We start from the raw sequence: 16,820 nt of genomic DNA on the forward strand, positions 1-16,820 counted from the left end.
TCTTCATCTGGGTCATTTTCCTGCCAACCTGGCAGAGAACACTTGTTTTGCTAATCTTTCCTCGCCCATTCTGTTTAAGTGACCATATCACCTGAGATTAGCTCTGCTAACCCATTCCTGGCTGCTGACAATGTCAAGTTCTTTCCATATCCTCGTTTTTAATATGATATTGCCATTGATGCCATCTGTTTACGCCTGTAATCTTTCTCAGGACTCTCATATCTGCGGTCTCTAGTTTTTGGTCAAGTGTTTTACTTCTGACCCAGCTCTCAGATCCATAAGTTAAAACTGGTTTGAACACTGTCTTGTATACAGCTAATTTAGTGTTCTGACTAATTTCTCTCTTATTCCATATGAATTTATTCAGTTGACTGCCTACCATACCAGCTTTGTTGATTCTGTTGTCTATTTCCATATTTAATTTACAATCTTCAGTAAAAATCGTGCCTAAGTAGCTGAAATGTTTTACTTGTTCCACAGGTTCCCCATTCACAACATAGTTGACATTTTCAACAATTCTACCAATTTTCCTTTCTTTTAAGCATACACGGTGATCCGAATGCATTTTTGAAAATTATGGAGACAACTACCATGTTTGAATAACAACTTTAGTTTAATATAACTAAAATCTACATTCGACGTTTCGACCTTTATGTCAAGGTCATCTTCTGGAGCATACAACTATACACAGAAAACTAGCTACACAACAATCAAACTGGTTTGTTAAAGACACTGCCCAACCGCTACAACAATTGTTGGCCTGACCTCAGGTGGAAAAATATATATATATATATATGTATATATATATATATATATATATATATATATATATATAAAAAATTATACATCAACGCTAGAGTCCTATTATTAGTGTTATCTGTTGGTTGTAGAAATGCATTGGGCACAACAACAACAAGTATCTATCTATATACGTATATTGACATCATGTACATTCCAGCCAGTTGGTGTGGAATGGTTTCTAATACTAGCTGAAGATTGGCTAGAGTCCTGATTTATGCTGGATCTTATATATTAGGTAGGCTGAATGTGTGCCATCCAGATCCTTGGAATTTTCATACCATCTTTGTTGTTGATATTTGGGTGGTTTATCAGGATTTCACAGGCTTCCTTAAATTTCCTTTCGTAACAGGTTTTTGTGCAGTGTAAAGAGCAGGTGCTTTTCCAGTTGATTTGGTGTAAGGTGTTGAGTGCGTAGTCTGAGAGGCCTGCTTCACCATAATGGTTATATTTAATGTGTCTAATGTGTTCTTTCTTGCGTATAGAGATTGTCCGTCCTGTTTCACCAATGTACAGTAAGTTACAGGTGCAGCGGATGCAATAGACTCCAGGATGTGCTAATGGAAGGAGAGGATCCTTAGAGGAGTTGAATATAGTTTTAAGTTTAGTGGGTGGTGTAAAGGTGGCAATGAGGTTATAATGTTGTAGGATTCTGTTGATTTTTTTCTGATAACCCTTTAATGTATGGGATGGCTATGGTTTTACTGTAATCTAGATTCATTTTTGTTGTTGTTTTATGGAATATTTTATTAATAGTATTCTTGTTATAGCCATTATTTATGAATGTGTCTCTGATGATTTTTAGTTCTTATTTCAGGGCTTGCTGGTTAGAGCAAATTGTTGTAGCTCTGTTTTTAAGGGTGTTAATGACTCCATATTTTTGTGCTGGGTGGTGGTATGAATTAGCATGTATGTATTGGCCAGTGTTGTCGGTTTTCGGAAAATAGGTAGACCGTTCAGTTCTACCTATTTTCATTGGCTTTGTCTTTTTAATGCTGACCTTCACACCAAATCTATTACAACAGTTATTCAATTTAGTCAAGGAATCTTGCAAACTTGTAGCAGATTTATTTAGAAGTATAACATCGTCTGCATAAAGCAAAGAGCTGACATTAACATCTCCAATTCTGATATCATGTTTAATACCACTTTCCTTCATAATGCGATCCGTATAGATAATGAATAACAGAGGGGATAATGTACATCCTTGTCTCACACCAGATTTAACATTAAACCATCTTCCTGTACTTCCTTCAATTCTAACTGCTCACTTACAACTCAACTAAAGACTAAATATTGCTTGATATAATGCCCCATTGACATCATATAACTGTAGCGTATTGAATAGCTTCTCTCTCTTGGCACCTTGTCATATGCCTTTTCCAGATCAAAAAAACTTAAATATAGATCTTTGTTATATTCCCATGCTTTCTCGACTATTTGTCGTAAAGTGAAGATCTGATCTTGACAGAATCTATTTGGCCTGAATCCAGCTTGTTCTTCACCAAGCTTTTCTTCCACAATTCTTCTCAACCCTTTCTCTAGTATACTTGCATAGATCTTGCTAGGAACACTCAGTGAGGAAATACCTCTGTAATTCTCACATTCAATTTTATTTCCCTTTTTATATATGGGTACTATTAGAGCTCTACTCCAATCATCGGGAATTCGCCCCTCTGTGCAGGCATTCTGAACTATGCAGTGTAGCCACTGTAAGACTTTTATACCACCATACTTTAGCATTTCTGGTCGAATATCATCTACTTCTGCTGCCTTTCCACATTTCAAGCCTTTGATGGCTTTTTCTACTTCAAGTATGGATATGTATTCCTGACTATATGCCTGTTAAGTGTTTTTTACCACTGTGCTATCAAGTCTTGTTTCATTTAGCAATTTTTCTAAGTAATTACTCCATACTTCAAGGATATCTTTTTCTCTAGTTTTCATATCACCTTTATCATCTCTAACTCCTTTTACAGCACTCTTTCCTCCATTTCTAAGCTTCTTCAACAAACTCCAGAATATCTTACCACCTTCTTGATTTTTATTGTGATATGGAAACATTAGAGGTCCAGAGAAAAGTGGCCAGGTCAATATTAGGACTGGAATGTTTGTTATAGGTGGAGATTGATGGAATGTAAATTGTAGAGTTTGATGGATAGGCAGAAAAGGTGATAATAACATTTGTCAGGAGATTTTATCAATTAATCAGAGGGAATTATAAAAAAAGCTGAAAGTGGGAGAGGAAGAACTAGGAGTTTTATAAGCATGTGGTGAGAAGGGGTGCAAGGAGTAGATTTTTTACATTGAGAACTGTAGGTGAATGGAATACATTGCCAGAATATGTGGTGAATGCAGGGAGCATAAAGATTTTAATAATAATAATAACAGTTTCCATTACTGCTCTGGTTAAATGAAACTCATTGCAATGTCAGAAGTACTCATTTTCATGGCATTCTTTAGGGAAGATAACAGCTCTATGAATTTTATTCCTTGTGAATTTTTTATTTCTGGTCATATTTCACTTCACTTTCTTACAAAATTAGATTTCTCTGGGCTAAGTTACACTTCTAGCTTATCTTAGCAAAGCACTTCACATCCACAGCCTCTTTTCGACTAGGATACAAAAAACTTTATAACGATTTTTCACATCAAGTTGACTTAGTCAGTCATACTGAGGTGGTAGGATTTTTTTCTCCTGGAAACTCAGGTTCCTCAGCCCTGAAGAACACACACGCACGCACGCACGCAAGATTCCTAGCCTTTATTATTTTGGCTATATTATTCTTACATTTGAGGTGGTTAACTAAAAACTCCTATGTAAAGCTTCATGCCATCCAAAATGCAATCTCATTAATATATATTGACTCAATTCTCATAGGATCATTCCAATCACTTTCTCGTAGATGTTCGTTTTCTGTCTTAGCCCCTTTTCTATAGGTATATTCACTGGAGTTGCTTTGTTAAATTGTCTATAATTAAACCTCTGCTTTTTTTTAAGCCTATAGAAACATAGTAGCCAACATTCATTTGCTGTCCAGCTTCAAACCTATTGCATCAATTTCTTCTCTGTAATTTTCTGCCTCTGTTCTCTGGAGAGTGGTCTTCTTTGCTGTTTTTCCCTGAGGACTATAATTTCCAGCTGTTCAAAAAAACATTTTGACAGGTTCCTTCTTTCTCCTTAACCACTTAAGTACTCATTAAGGACTGAAACATATTTTTAACTCTCTGAAATGCACTATTATGGAAAGAAGTATATGCTTCTCATAGGAACAGTTAACTTGAACAAAGTGCTATTTTAAAGAAAAGTCAGTATATCAAACTGTCTACTATAATAAACTATTCTGTGGTCATTATGAGTTTAATTTAGTGAGAGCCAGTTGTGTTAATGTGCATAAATCAATGTGTAAACTTTTGTTTACAGTGTACACACAAAAAAAAAAAAAAAACATGAAGTATAGTATGGTATTTGTAGGTATGGTATGCTTTCTCCATTGATTTTATTTTCTTTTTAATATTACTTTTTATTATCTTTTATAGTATTGATGATGAGAATTGGAAAGGAATATTTACAAGAGTTGCAAGGTAAATATCTAAGTGTTGGATAGAAGGAGTTTCAAATATGGATGCTTATTATTCTTGTTGAGAGGCTTATACACTGATTAAACTTGATAACTAATATTTAAGGAATAGACAGCGTATACTAGAAATATAAAATAAATAAACTTTAATATATACTTTCCGATATTTCGGCAAACGTCACGTTGCCATCTTCTTGGGAACTTAATAAAAAGACACATGCACACAAGTACTACATAACAGCAAATGAGAACTGAAGGTAGGACGCTAACGTTTTCCTAAAGTCCTGGCGGGCTATATTGGTGGTTCTTGGCCTTTGGGCTGAAGTTCTTCTGATAAATAATTGTTTCCCAAATTTGGGGCAGTCTCATGCATCCAAATTTGTTGAGGTTTGGCATGTTCCTAAGTGCTGAGGCTGATTCCATGAATAGTCTTTCATACTTGAACTTGCTGCGGTGTATGACTGTGGCTTTCTTCCATCTTATTCTGTGGCGAGTATCCAGAGCATGGTCTGCAAGCCCAGAGTGGCTGTACTGGTGAAATTGGATGTAATCCTTGTGTTCTGAGATTCTGATATTTGCTGTCCTGCCTGTTTGGCCAAAGTAAGACAATTTACAGCTGCAAGGGACCTGGTACACACCAGGTAGGTCTAGGGGAAGTGGTTGGTCTTTAGTGGAGCAGATAAGGGATGCCAATTTTCTATGTGGTCTATAACAAGTGGTTAAGTCGTGTTTTCTTAAGATTTTGTTGATTTTTTTCTGAGGTGCCTTGGATGTAGGGAATGGTGATGGATTTAGAGTAATCTTTTTTGTGAAGGGGAGGGGGTGGTCGGTTGTGGATAACTGGGTTAAGTATTCTCTGGATTTTTTTTTGGGGGGGGGGGTAGCCATTGGCTGAGAAAGTGTCATGGATGTGATTTAGTTCAGTGGTTAGGGCTTGATCATTTGAACAGATTATTTTTGCCCTGTTGAATAGTGTCTTAATAACTCCATATTGTTGTGAGGGGGGATGATGGGATTGTTGGTGAATGTATCTGCCTGTATGGGTGGGTTTTCTATAAACTGAGAAAACCAAGGTTCCATCAGGTTGGCGGGTGACTAGTGTGTCTAGGAAGGGGAGGTTATTGTTTTCCTCTTTTTCCAGGGTGAACTTGATTCTAGGGTGTTGGTTGTTTAAGTGTGTTAGGAAGAAGAGGAGTGAATCCGGGCCATGTGGCCAAATAGCAAACACATCATTAACGTAGCGAAGCCATATGGTAGGTTTTTGTGGGGCTGAGTTTAAGGCTTTCTCTTAAAGGTCTCCATAAAGAAGTTGGCCAAGGGTGGGGAAAGTGTTGAACCCATGGCTGTCCCCTCTATCTGTTTGTAGAATTTTTCCTGCCAAACGAAATAGCCTGAGTTTATTGTAAACTGAAATAAGGCTGAGATATCGGGAGGAAATTTAGCTTGGATAAGCTCTAGGGTTTCTTTGAGGGGTACATTCGTGAATAGGGAAGAGACATCAAAACTGACCATTATGTCATTATGTTGCAGTGTAAGGTTTTCTATACTGGCTTTGAAGTGGGCTGAGTTTTTTATGTGTGATGGTGTGTTGCCAGTATAGTGTGAGAGCGCTTTGGCTAAATGCTTGGCTAGTTTGTAAGTGGGGGAATCAATGCCATCCACTATGGGACGTAATGGCACATTTTCTTTATGTATTTTAGGGAGCCTATATATGGGGGGGAGGTCTAGAGTTATAGGGTTTTAGTCTGTTGGTAACCTTCTTAAGGAGCCTATGGAGTTTTTTAATTTGTGAGTTGGTGGGATTGTAATTAATGGGGAGGTAAGTTGATCAATCTAATAGCAACACCTTGAGCTTACCTCTATAGTTTCTAGTATACGCTGTCAATTCCTTAAATATTAGTTATCATGGATGCTTATTGAATTTCAAAACTGTCAGCATTGTTTTTAATATTGTGAAATCAATTTTTTTGAGTAACTGGCAAGATAAAAAAAAATTTGTATTGCATTTTTATTATAAGATAACTGCATTTGTATGCTATATTGTGCTTTTCTTCCTTGAGGTAGTCTCTTTACAATTTGAAGATAAATCATCGATGTCAGCTTGATGTTTAAAAAAAAAAGTTATAGGGTGAATTATGGAATAAGAGGGATGGGGAGTTGCAGAAAAATCGTGCTTTTGTGTGTGTGTGTGTGTGTCTAAACTGACTTGTCAAGGTGGAGAGTGCAATCTTCTGTGTACTCCTTTTCAGATCATTTTTGCCATACAGCAAGAAGGAACTGGTATGCATCTGATATGTACTATAAAACTTCTGAATAGAAATTCAGATTTACAATTGAACGCTTATACACATCGTAATGCCCATTGCAATTGAACATTATCAGTCTGTTCTGGATCTTCAACAAACGTTACCACACTTTTCAATTTGGAAAGCCAATTGGATGTTTGAGTTTCCTCTCTGAAACAAAATTTTAACATCTCAAATGTTTCTGTGTCAATTTTTCTCAGATTTTAGCAGAATTTGAGGCGCATATGCCATTCTTAAAAGTACATATTGTACTTTGAATGTGAATTTTTGCAATTATTCACATCTGAGATAATACAAGCTACACTTCGAAATAAACAATGAATGATCCCGACTAGTATTCATCACTTATTTTTCACGCTATTAACAACACCACACACTTTTTTCACAAAGATGTTTTATTAACGCTTATATTTCGTTGATTTTCAACTCAGCATCATCAGAGCACAACGCACTTGTACATGCGACAGTGAGTGAGTGAAACAATATAATTACAAAAGACAAAAGATCTAAAGTCCTATTTTTGGCATCCTCTAACGAAACGAAAAAAAAAAACAACTATGCAGGAGTTTTTTTTTTTTTTTTTCATTAGAGGGCTCCAAAAATAGGACTTTAGAAGATCTTTTATCTTTTGCAATTATATTGTTTTGTCTCACTCACTGTCGCGTGTACAAGTGTGTTGTGCTCTGATGATGCTGAGTTGAAAATCAGCGAAATATAAGCGTTAATAAAACATTTTTGTGAAAAAAGTGTGTTGTTGTTAATACATTGAAAAATAAGTTCATGAATAACCATCAACAACTAAGCTTATCTGTTAACCTGACTAGTATTGTTGTTAATATTATTATTACATAATACTTCATTGGAGTCCAAGGATTTATCGTCAAAGTGTTTTTTTAAGGCTCACCCATTGATATAAAATGTATTTGTGTGTGTGTATATATATATATATATTCCTGCATATATGCATGTGAGAAAATTTTTTTTGTCCTTCTTAAGAATGAAATTTTGGCACTATAAAGAGGAGCATTATACCCAATTTGTTATTTTGGCTCTCTCTTTCCACACACACACACATATATATATATATATGTAGAAAGCATAATAAATATAGAACAAGTTACCATAAGGTGTTTTTGACCTTATTAAATAAAAATCTCAGATACCCAAGGTAAAATGCTTTCTACATCTATCTCTCATCCTGAGATTTTTATTTAATAAGGTCAAAAACACCTTATGGTAACTTGTTCCGGTAAAATACTTATAAGCTCTGTATTACTAAAATCTTGGTATTTCTAGCCTAGCTCCCACTGATGAGACCTCAACAAAGGTCGAAACCGGTCTGGGTAGTGGCCCCCTTGCTTTTAATACATAGCATCATACATCTCCTCCAGGAGATGCTTTGCATTAAGGGTGAATGTTAAGATTAGTCAGAGCTTATCCACCTTTACCACGAGTTGCCTTGACTTGCACTATGTGTGTAGGGTCACCCAGACTTGCAATACTTGCAGTTGCAAACTTGACTTACTTATCTGTTTGCTTACTTGGGAAATGAAGTAAAAGCAGGTTTAAAATAGCTTGGTATCTTTAACATATATATATACAGGGTGTTCGGGATAAATTTGACATATTTATAATTAATTATATTTTTCCGTAAGTTACATGTATTAACACACACTTCTCTTCATTTAAAAGTTTGGACCCTTCTTCATTCATATACAAGATGTCAGAAAGGATGGATAGCTGGAACCCACCTGAATCATGGAAGAGAATAACTTGTATCATGATGATTCGTGCCCGCCATCAAAATAAGGATATTACGACTGCTGCCCAATGCTCCCTGAATACAGTAAAAACAATCAGGCATGAACTAGAGACTTGCAATGGTGACTACGAGGATGTAGCAAGAAGAAAGATCCCTAGCAGACGATCTGATTGCGTTCGTACAGCAGAATTCCTCGCAAATCTGCAGGAACAGGTGTTGAAGAACCCTGGCATTGGAATTCGGGCTTTGTTCGTGGAGTTGCTAACTGTAGTCAAGCCCTGGATAACAAGGGTAGCCAATGGTAGGCCGTATGTATGGCAGCAGGATTCGGCCCCTTGCCACACCTCTGGGAAAAGTCAAAAATGGTTGTCTGAAAATTTCTACGACTTCACCAGTCCAAATGTTTGGCCTCCAAACTCCCCAGACCTTAACCCCATGGATTATTTTGTATGGGGCGCAGTTGAAAAAGACACCAATCGCACTTCCAGTAATACAAAAGCTCAGTTAATGGATAAAATTAAAACAGTTTTTGCGGCCCTTCCCAGGGAGACTGTAGCATCAGCTTGTTCGAGGTTCCGAAGCAGAATTGAAGCTGTGATCGATGCTAATGGTGGTTATTTTGAGTAAATCTTGTTGATAGTATTGTAATTAACTCTGCCTGTAATGTTTTTTTGTCAATTCATTAAATTTAATAGATACAAAGAAGATTTTCTTTTTCCTTACGAAACTGTCAAATTTATCCCGAACACCCTGTATATATATATATATTCCTTAAAGATAATACAAACTACAACTTTGAAATAATCAACGAATGATCCCGACTAGTATCCCCATACAATAATAATAACAACAAAATTGTTATTATTATTGTATGGGATGCTTAAGGGTCAAAGCTGTATAACTGAGAGGGGACCTCCACATAGCCTTTAAAGGAATGCAGAGAACCGATCAGGGCTTCTGACTTAATGTACAATCCTCACCTTCTCGTGGTGCAACCTGTTAGGTTGCATCTACCTGGATACTGAACGAACGAGAATGGGCTGGCAATTTGGGATTTAGCCGACCAAATTGTACTCTTACTGGCTTAAACCACAATATTAAATGATAGTACAACATGACAGAACCAATAATAATGTCAAATACTTGTTGGATTTCTGCTCAGGACATGGACTGGTTATTACTAACACCATGTTCCAACATAAAAATATGCACAAATTCACATGGAGAGAAGAGGCAAGGAATAAGAAAAGTCTCATTGACTATGTTATTGTTCATAGTGATGTTTTCTCTCTTGTGTAGGACACTAGAGTGTACAGAGGATTTGAAATGGAAGTGATCAACATTTAGTCTTGAGCAGGATAAAATTGAATTTCATATCGAAAAGAAAAACGTAAGAATGTTTTAAAGCAAATAAAAGTTGAGCAGCTCTCAGATGGGAACTTTAGGCTGAAATATACAAACATTATTCAAGAAAAAAAGAAAGAGTTTGAGAACAGAAATCAAACTTTGGAGATTCAGTAGCAAGCTTTGAAGAAAACATTTATTGATTCAGCCAGAGAACATGTGGTGAGGTTGTCTGTAAGGATAAAAAAAATCAGAACTCCTTGGTGGACACATTAAGTTAAAGAGGCAGTGAAGGAAAAGAAGAAAGCATATCAAATGTTCCTGGCAAATAAATCAAATTGTGCTCTTAGAGAATACAGAGACAAATGTAAGAAAGCTAAACAAAAGTCATGGGAAGACTTTGGTAAGAACATAGAAAATAAATATCAAGAAGGTGGCAAGATATTCTGAAGGTTGTTCAAGAAGCTCAGAAATGGAGGAAAGAATACTGTAAAAGGAATTAGAGATGATAAAGGTGACACAAAAACTGGAAAAAAAGATATCCTTGAAGTATGAAGTAATTACTTTGAAAAATTGCTAAATGAAACTAGCAGTGACGACAGCACAGTGATAAAAAAACACTGACCAGTGAAGTAGAAAAAGCCATCAAAAGTCTGAAATGTGGAAATCAGCTAGAGTAGATGATGTTCGATCAAAAATGCTCAAGTATGGAGGTATAAAAGTCTTACAGTGTCTGCACTGCATAGTTCAGAGAGACGAATTCCAGATAGCATCAAGAATGTGATAGCAGAGCTAATCTCAGGTGATATTGTTACGTAAACAGAATGGGAGAAGAAAGCTTAGCAAAACAAATGTTCTCTGTAAGGTTGGCAGGGAAAAAACCCAGAGGAAGACCAAAATATAGGTGGATTGATATGGTAAAAATTGCCCTAGAAGATAGAAATATAAAATCTGACAATGTTGAAGCCTTAACAAGTTAGAGATGATTTGGATAAAAATTGTAGACAGGAAGTTAGTAATGATGTAAATTTTTCATATGGTACTATCATATCCTGTACACCCCTTGAGGGTAAATGTCAGGAATTTGATGATGATGATAAATAATATATGTATATAAATAATATAACGTAAGTAATATGATGACCTACCACAGCAACTGAAATTACTTGGATACTTTACATCATTTATTATTTACCACATGATTTAGAATGCAAATTTTATTACTGAAAGTGCACATCAAAACTGTTACATAAAATTAATACAGTAAAACATCAATTATCCATAGTAATTAGAGGATGCTAGAGATAATTGATAAACTGTTAATCTAAATTATGTTTTATTGGATTAAATACACAAAAAGAAAAAAAAAAACCTATAAAAACAAGATAAACATCCTTGTAGTATGTAAATACAAAATATGAACATTTTTAAACTTATTTAATTAGAAAGTCTGTGATTTTTGTTTGTTTTTTTGTGGCATTATTTTTTGTATTATTTTTCTTATCCATCCACAAATTTTTAAAACTTTAATGTAATGATTGTAATGACTTCTGTTATTTTACAAATTCACTTTTATACAGAATTTTTTAAAAAATGAAATTTGCACGTACTACAGAGGACCATGGTTAATCCGTATAATTAGGCCCCAAATAATCGGCTTTTTACTGTATCTCCAAAAAACTGATTGTCCCCTAACCTTCCACTAACTCAAAGAATATGTGATTATTTTCATGTTGTTGTTTTTTTTTAAATTTTTTATTTTTTATTTTTTTATGTTAAGCCCATACATGAGAGGTTGGTTAATCAACCTATAATACAGTGCATGGGTAGTGGGTTGGGAAAGGAGAAACTTCTTTATGTTTGATTTAAAAGCCTATATATTGTATTCTTTGGGAAACACATAAAGGGAAAGACTATTCCACAGTACAATAGTATCAGGGATGAAGGAGAAGGCAAAGAAATATGTTCCGAGGGTTTCAAGTTGTACTGTGAAGGAATGTTGGGCAGCAGCAGCAGATGTTCAAATGGACTTAGTACTGAGTGAGGGAATTATTGATGCTATTTCATGTGAACATTTGCGTGGAAATATTTATAGAACACACATATTGCAGAAATCAAACACCAGTGTGAAAGTAGATGGAGTGAGTTGGTAAGAGATGGGTTATTAATCAATCTAATTGCCTTCCCTCTGAGCAAGCATTTTGAGTGATCGGGGGGGGGGTCCACCCTAAATGTGAGAGCAGTATTCAATAGCTGGAAGGATTTGTGATTTGTACAAGGTTAACAGCTGTTTGAAGGTAAAGTAATATTTCGATTTAAAGAGAAATCCTAGTTTTTCGGAAGCTGAGAATGCAGTAGTTGTGCATGTTTATGCCAGGAGAGGCTTGATGTTAGGTTGATTTCAAGAAAAGAAATCTGATCTTGTCTGGAAATGTGAGTGTTGTCAAGGTTAATACTGGAAGAAAATGGTTTTGTTTTGTCAGAAATAATGCAAAACTGAGTTTGCTATAATTGAAATTGATGAGATTGAGGACAGTGGCAGTTGTTCTGTAGATTGAGGTGAGTTGTTTAGAGTAAGGTTTGTTAAATGAAAGGGAGGAGTGCAATGTGCTGTCATCTGCAAAACTGTGGATTGGATGTCAACTGAAGTAGGTTGTTGATATACAGAAGGAAAGAGAGTTGGTGAGAGAGCAAAACCTTTTTGAACTCCAGCATCTGTTGAATAGTGAGAACATAAAGAACTATATATCATCACACACAGTGATGGTAGATAGTATCCAGTCAAAAAAAGCTGACAATCCAGTTACTGAATTCATGGGATAGACCAAATGATCAGAGTTTGCTTAGTAGGCCTTTGTGCCAGATCTGGTCAATAGCTTTGGAGATATCAAGTGTGCAACCACTTTGGATTCACCAGACTTCTCCATGGTTTGTCCATAGATGGAGGACATGTGAATAGATCTCCTGTTGCTCGGTGATAATCGTGGTGGTCATAATTAGTTGGGTGGCTTCAAGGTAGTGTAGAGTTGGAAATTGATGGTTCTCTCCATTACTTTATATAGGATTAAGGTGAGTGAGATGGAGCTGTAGTTTGATAGCAGTGATTTGTCACCCTTCCTGGGAATGGGTTGAACATAGGCCATTTACAGGTTGTGGGGTACATACTAGTGAAGATATCAGAGCTACCAGATATCAGTAGATAACAGAGTTGCTTAAATGCTTAGAGATGTGTATGTCAGTTAATCAAGTTATAGAGAAGTTGATTAGGGTTTGAATACAAGACTGGGTCAAAGAATAGGTTCTCTGTGATGGTCAGCATGAGTTTACTTGCATTCTATGATACAGTGAGATATGTATTGGACAAGGATACTTCATATACAGTGGTATCTCGCTAATCCGAACTAATAAAAACTGTGCTCATTCGGATTAGCGAATTTCCCCCCAAGAGTACAACAATAACTAGTGTTTAAGACAAAAATAATCAGATTCTAATTTACATTAATTTAATTCTATAAATAAATGAAGTAACTGATAGAAAAAAGCTACTGTACTGTAATGTAAAACTTAAAAAATAATATGGTACAGAAGTTTATTTTAGTAAAAAATTTAGTTTTGTATATACTTATATTGTTGAGGATTCTGATTTAATAAAATTGCATGGTTCAGTACATAACTTAATTTGCATAAAAAAATATATTTCTTGTATACAACACAAAAAAAGTTTCACAAAATAACACAAAAAAAAAAAGTTTTATTTCTTTGTAAAAGATGAAGTCACTGATTTTCTTTTGCTTCTTGTAAGCTAAACTTTTTTTGAATGCTTCTTCTTGCAGCTGCATTAGCAATAAAATATTGTGGAATGGCGTATCATTCTGCTTATCCCATTCTATACACACATTAAAACTGTCAGCTGCCTCTTCATGTTTTACTTTTTTTTCTTCGAGTTCTTTATCGTCATCGTCTTCTAATTCATTCTGTAGTGTCATATTTATAATTTCAGCATCTGATTTGATTTCGAATTCAGTGATTCATGTCTACAATGTAGTACGTACTGTACAGTATAAAAAAAGCAAATGTGAACACACACAATAAATCAAAATAGACAATATAACTGTACAATTACTGTATTTTTCGGACGATAAGATGCACCCCAAATTTGAGACAATTTTTAGAAAAAAATATTTTATTATATAAAGATATTTACAAATTCTTACTTAATTTTTATTTATTGTTACAATTATTTGTATTAGCAATATTCAGTTCATCTTCACTCTCGGTACTATCACTCGTCTCGTTAATGACTCCCTTCAAAAACTGCGTCATCTTCGGTACCATCCATCACATTAGTTATCCCTCATTTCTTAAATGACTATAATCGTCTCTTCTTTCACAGCTTCCCATGAATTTTTCACCCAGGTACATACTTCTGAAATTGTTGGCCGTTTCATACGTTTTGTTGCTGTAACATCGTGATTTGGCTTTGCCATCCATTTATTCCACTCTTCCTGCATAAAATTTTTTAATGGTTTATTAATAGATCCATCCAAGGGTTGTAATTGACTTGTAAGGCCTTCAGGAATGACAGCTAATTCTTTAGAAGCTTCTTGGTTGATTCTATTTTATGCGCTCTGAATTGATCCCACACTAACATCGCAGGCTTTTTAAACAACTCACTTGGACATTTTGCCCATATCTTTTGTACCCATAATTTCATTCCCGTTTCGTCCACCCAACCTTTATCTTGAACATGGATAATAATGCCACGAGGAATTTCATCTCTTGGTAATGTTTTTCTCTTGAAGATTAATATGGGGGAGTAGTTTTCTTCCATCTGCGCAACAAGCTAAAACTACAGTGTAGTGAGTTTTTTTGTGACCTGTTTTGATCACTATTGATTTGGTGCCTTTTGAATCTACTGTCTGATTTGAAGGAACATCAAAAGTTTGATGCACTTCAATGTTCGCAATTTGATTAATCTCAAAGTTAAATTTCCTTCTCGCTGATATGACAAATCTATGGAATTCTATAATTTTAGCTTCATAGGCAGACGGCATTTTTTGGGCTACAGTGGTTTTTGTATGCATGCATAACCCATGTCTTTTCATAAATCTAAAGCACCAAGACTGTGATCGGGTTAAATCTAAAATTTCATTAGCAGTTGCCCATCGTTCGCTTCAAAAATTATCATTTTTGTAGAAACAGATATTCCCATGTTTCGGTGATTTGTTACCCAATTTTTCATTTGTACTTCTAATTCTGGTCATTTTTCTAGGTGCGAATGGAATGTTTTCTTGTGTTTACATAGCAGTTTTAATTGTTCCTCTTGTTTTCTCCACTCACCCATTTTTTTCTTTGGTGGTGGACCAAAATGTCTTTCTGCTGCACTGTTTCCATATTGTTTTGCATAATTTATCACATTTAATTTATAACTCACGTTATATGAAAGTCTTTTTTGTTTTACACTCATTTTTTCTAATTTTAAGATAAAAATTTTAACGACTTATAAAAAATAATTCAAATGAACTATACAAAAGCACATGTTTACACACTAATGACTATTGACGCTCCAAATCAGTGATTCACCCACTTGCAGAAATTACAGAACATAAATTAAAGAATTTCATTGAACAAATTACAGAAACTGCTCAAAAGAGCGATTGCCAACATTAATGCAGCCTTCACACCTTCGATGCAGTGATTGGCATATACATTGGCAAAAACACTTGACATTTCTTGTACAGCAGCAATAGAAATCCTAGCTGTAAGATCCTCATTGGAATCGATGGGGCTATCTAGATCAGGCTTTTCATATGGCCCCATAGGAAAAAGTCCAGACATGGATTGGGCGATCATGGTGACCAGGCGATGGGACCACCCCGACCAATCCATCATCTTGGAAATGTTGCATCCAAGGCATTCCGCACATTCATGCTGAAATGGGGGTGGCGTTCCGTTGTGTTGGAACCACATATGTGTTTGAATGTTTGCTGGAACAGGGTTCAGTAATTCTGGCAAGACCTCTTGTAAAAATACGAGGTACGTTCTCCAATTCAGTTGTGCTGGCAGAAGGTATGGGCCAATCAAATGGTCATGTAGGATTCCAGCCCAAACATTTATGGAGAAATGCCACTGGTATGAACGTGGACGTGTGGCATGAGGATTTCTGCTCGCCCACACATGATAATTGTCGGTATTAATAATGCCCTCACATGTAAAGGTGCATTCGTCAGTGAATAAGACATGTGCATCACAGTCTGGCTGCACTGCAGTCTTCTGCAGGAACCACTGTGCAAAATCCACATGAGGCCGGTAATCTGCAGGTGTCAAGGCATGCACCCTCTGTGCATGGTAGGAGTGCAATCGTTCATCTCGTAGAACTCGCCACACTGTCGATTGGGGCACACGTATGGCATGGGAAATTGCTCACGTGCTACGTTCGGGACGATCTGCAACCCTATGTAGAATTTCCTCTGTAGCACGTGGCGTCCTCACACTCCTTGCATGCCGCTGACAAAGGAGCCCATTTCACACAGATACCGGTGCAATAGCTGAAAGGTTTTACGTTCAGGCATGCATCTGGCCAGAAAGTGCTCTCGGTACAGTCTTTGGGCTTCTCTCGCATTCCCGTCCACAGCTCCTTAAATGAAATGCATGTCAGCCTTCTCCTGATTTGTGAAAGAATCCGCCATTTTTGCACTCCACGGTAGAAATAACGATGACTGCAAAAACCAGCACTTATAAGTGTTCATTGGAAAGCACCCTCTCAGCGCTTCACCGCTTGAGTTCAGACCATGCATCGTATGATGAAAAGTGCTTGTTTATGTGTGTTCTATCACCACTTAAAGTTTGGCCCAAGAGTTCTGAATCACCCTGTATAGTGGCATAGCTTCCTAGAAAAAGAAATAACAAATTGTGTGTTATAGGGTTTAATTTTTGCACATCACAGTTCAACTTATTTCTTAATGATATTGTATTGCAAACAGTTTACAGGGGAAATAGCCTTTCCTCTTCCAATCTGTTTAAGTGACC

At 36.1% G+C, this 16,820-nt stretch overlaps 1 protein-coding gene across 2 annotated transcripts in view; it reads left to right on the forward strand.

The window, feature by feature from the left end:
* mldr (mitochondrial ribonuclease P catalytic subunit) overlaps positions 1-16,820 on the forward strand; it is a 112,957-nt gene that overhangs the window by 27,566 nt on the left and 68,571 nt on the right. For both annotated transcript variants that reach the window (XM_090398952.1, XM_090398953.1), the window contains exon 3: positions 4,339-4,383. In XM_090398952.1, coding sequence (XP_090255078.1) covers positions 4,339-4,383 — 45 coding nt within the window. The remainder of the gene's footprint in view (positions 1-4,338; positions 4,384-16,820) is intronic.

Source organism: Typopeltis vanoorti, chromosome 10 (assembly GCF_054136105.1).
Source record: "Typopeltis vanoorti isolate ZY-2024b chromosome 10, IOZ_Tvanoo_1.0, whole genome shotgun sequence".
Lineage (NCBI taxonomy): Eukaryota > Metazoa > Arthropoda > Arachnida > Uropygi > Thelyphonidae > Typopeltis > Typopeltis vanoorti.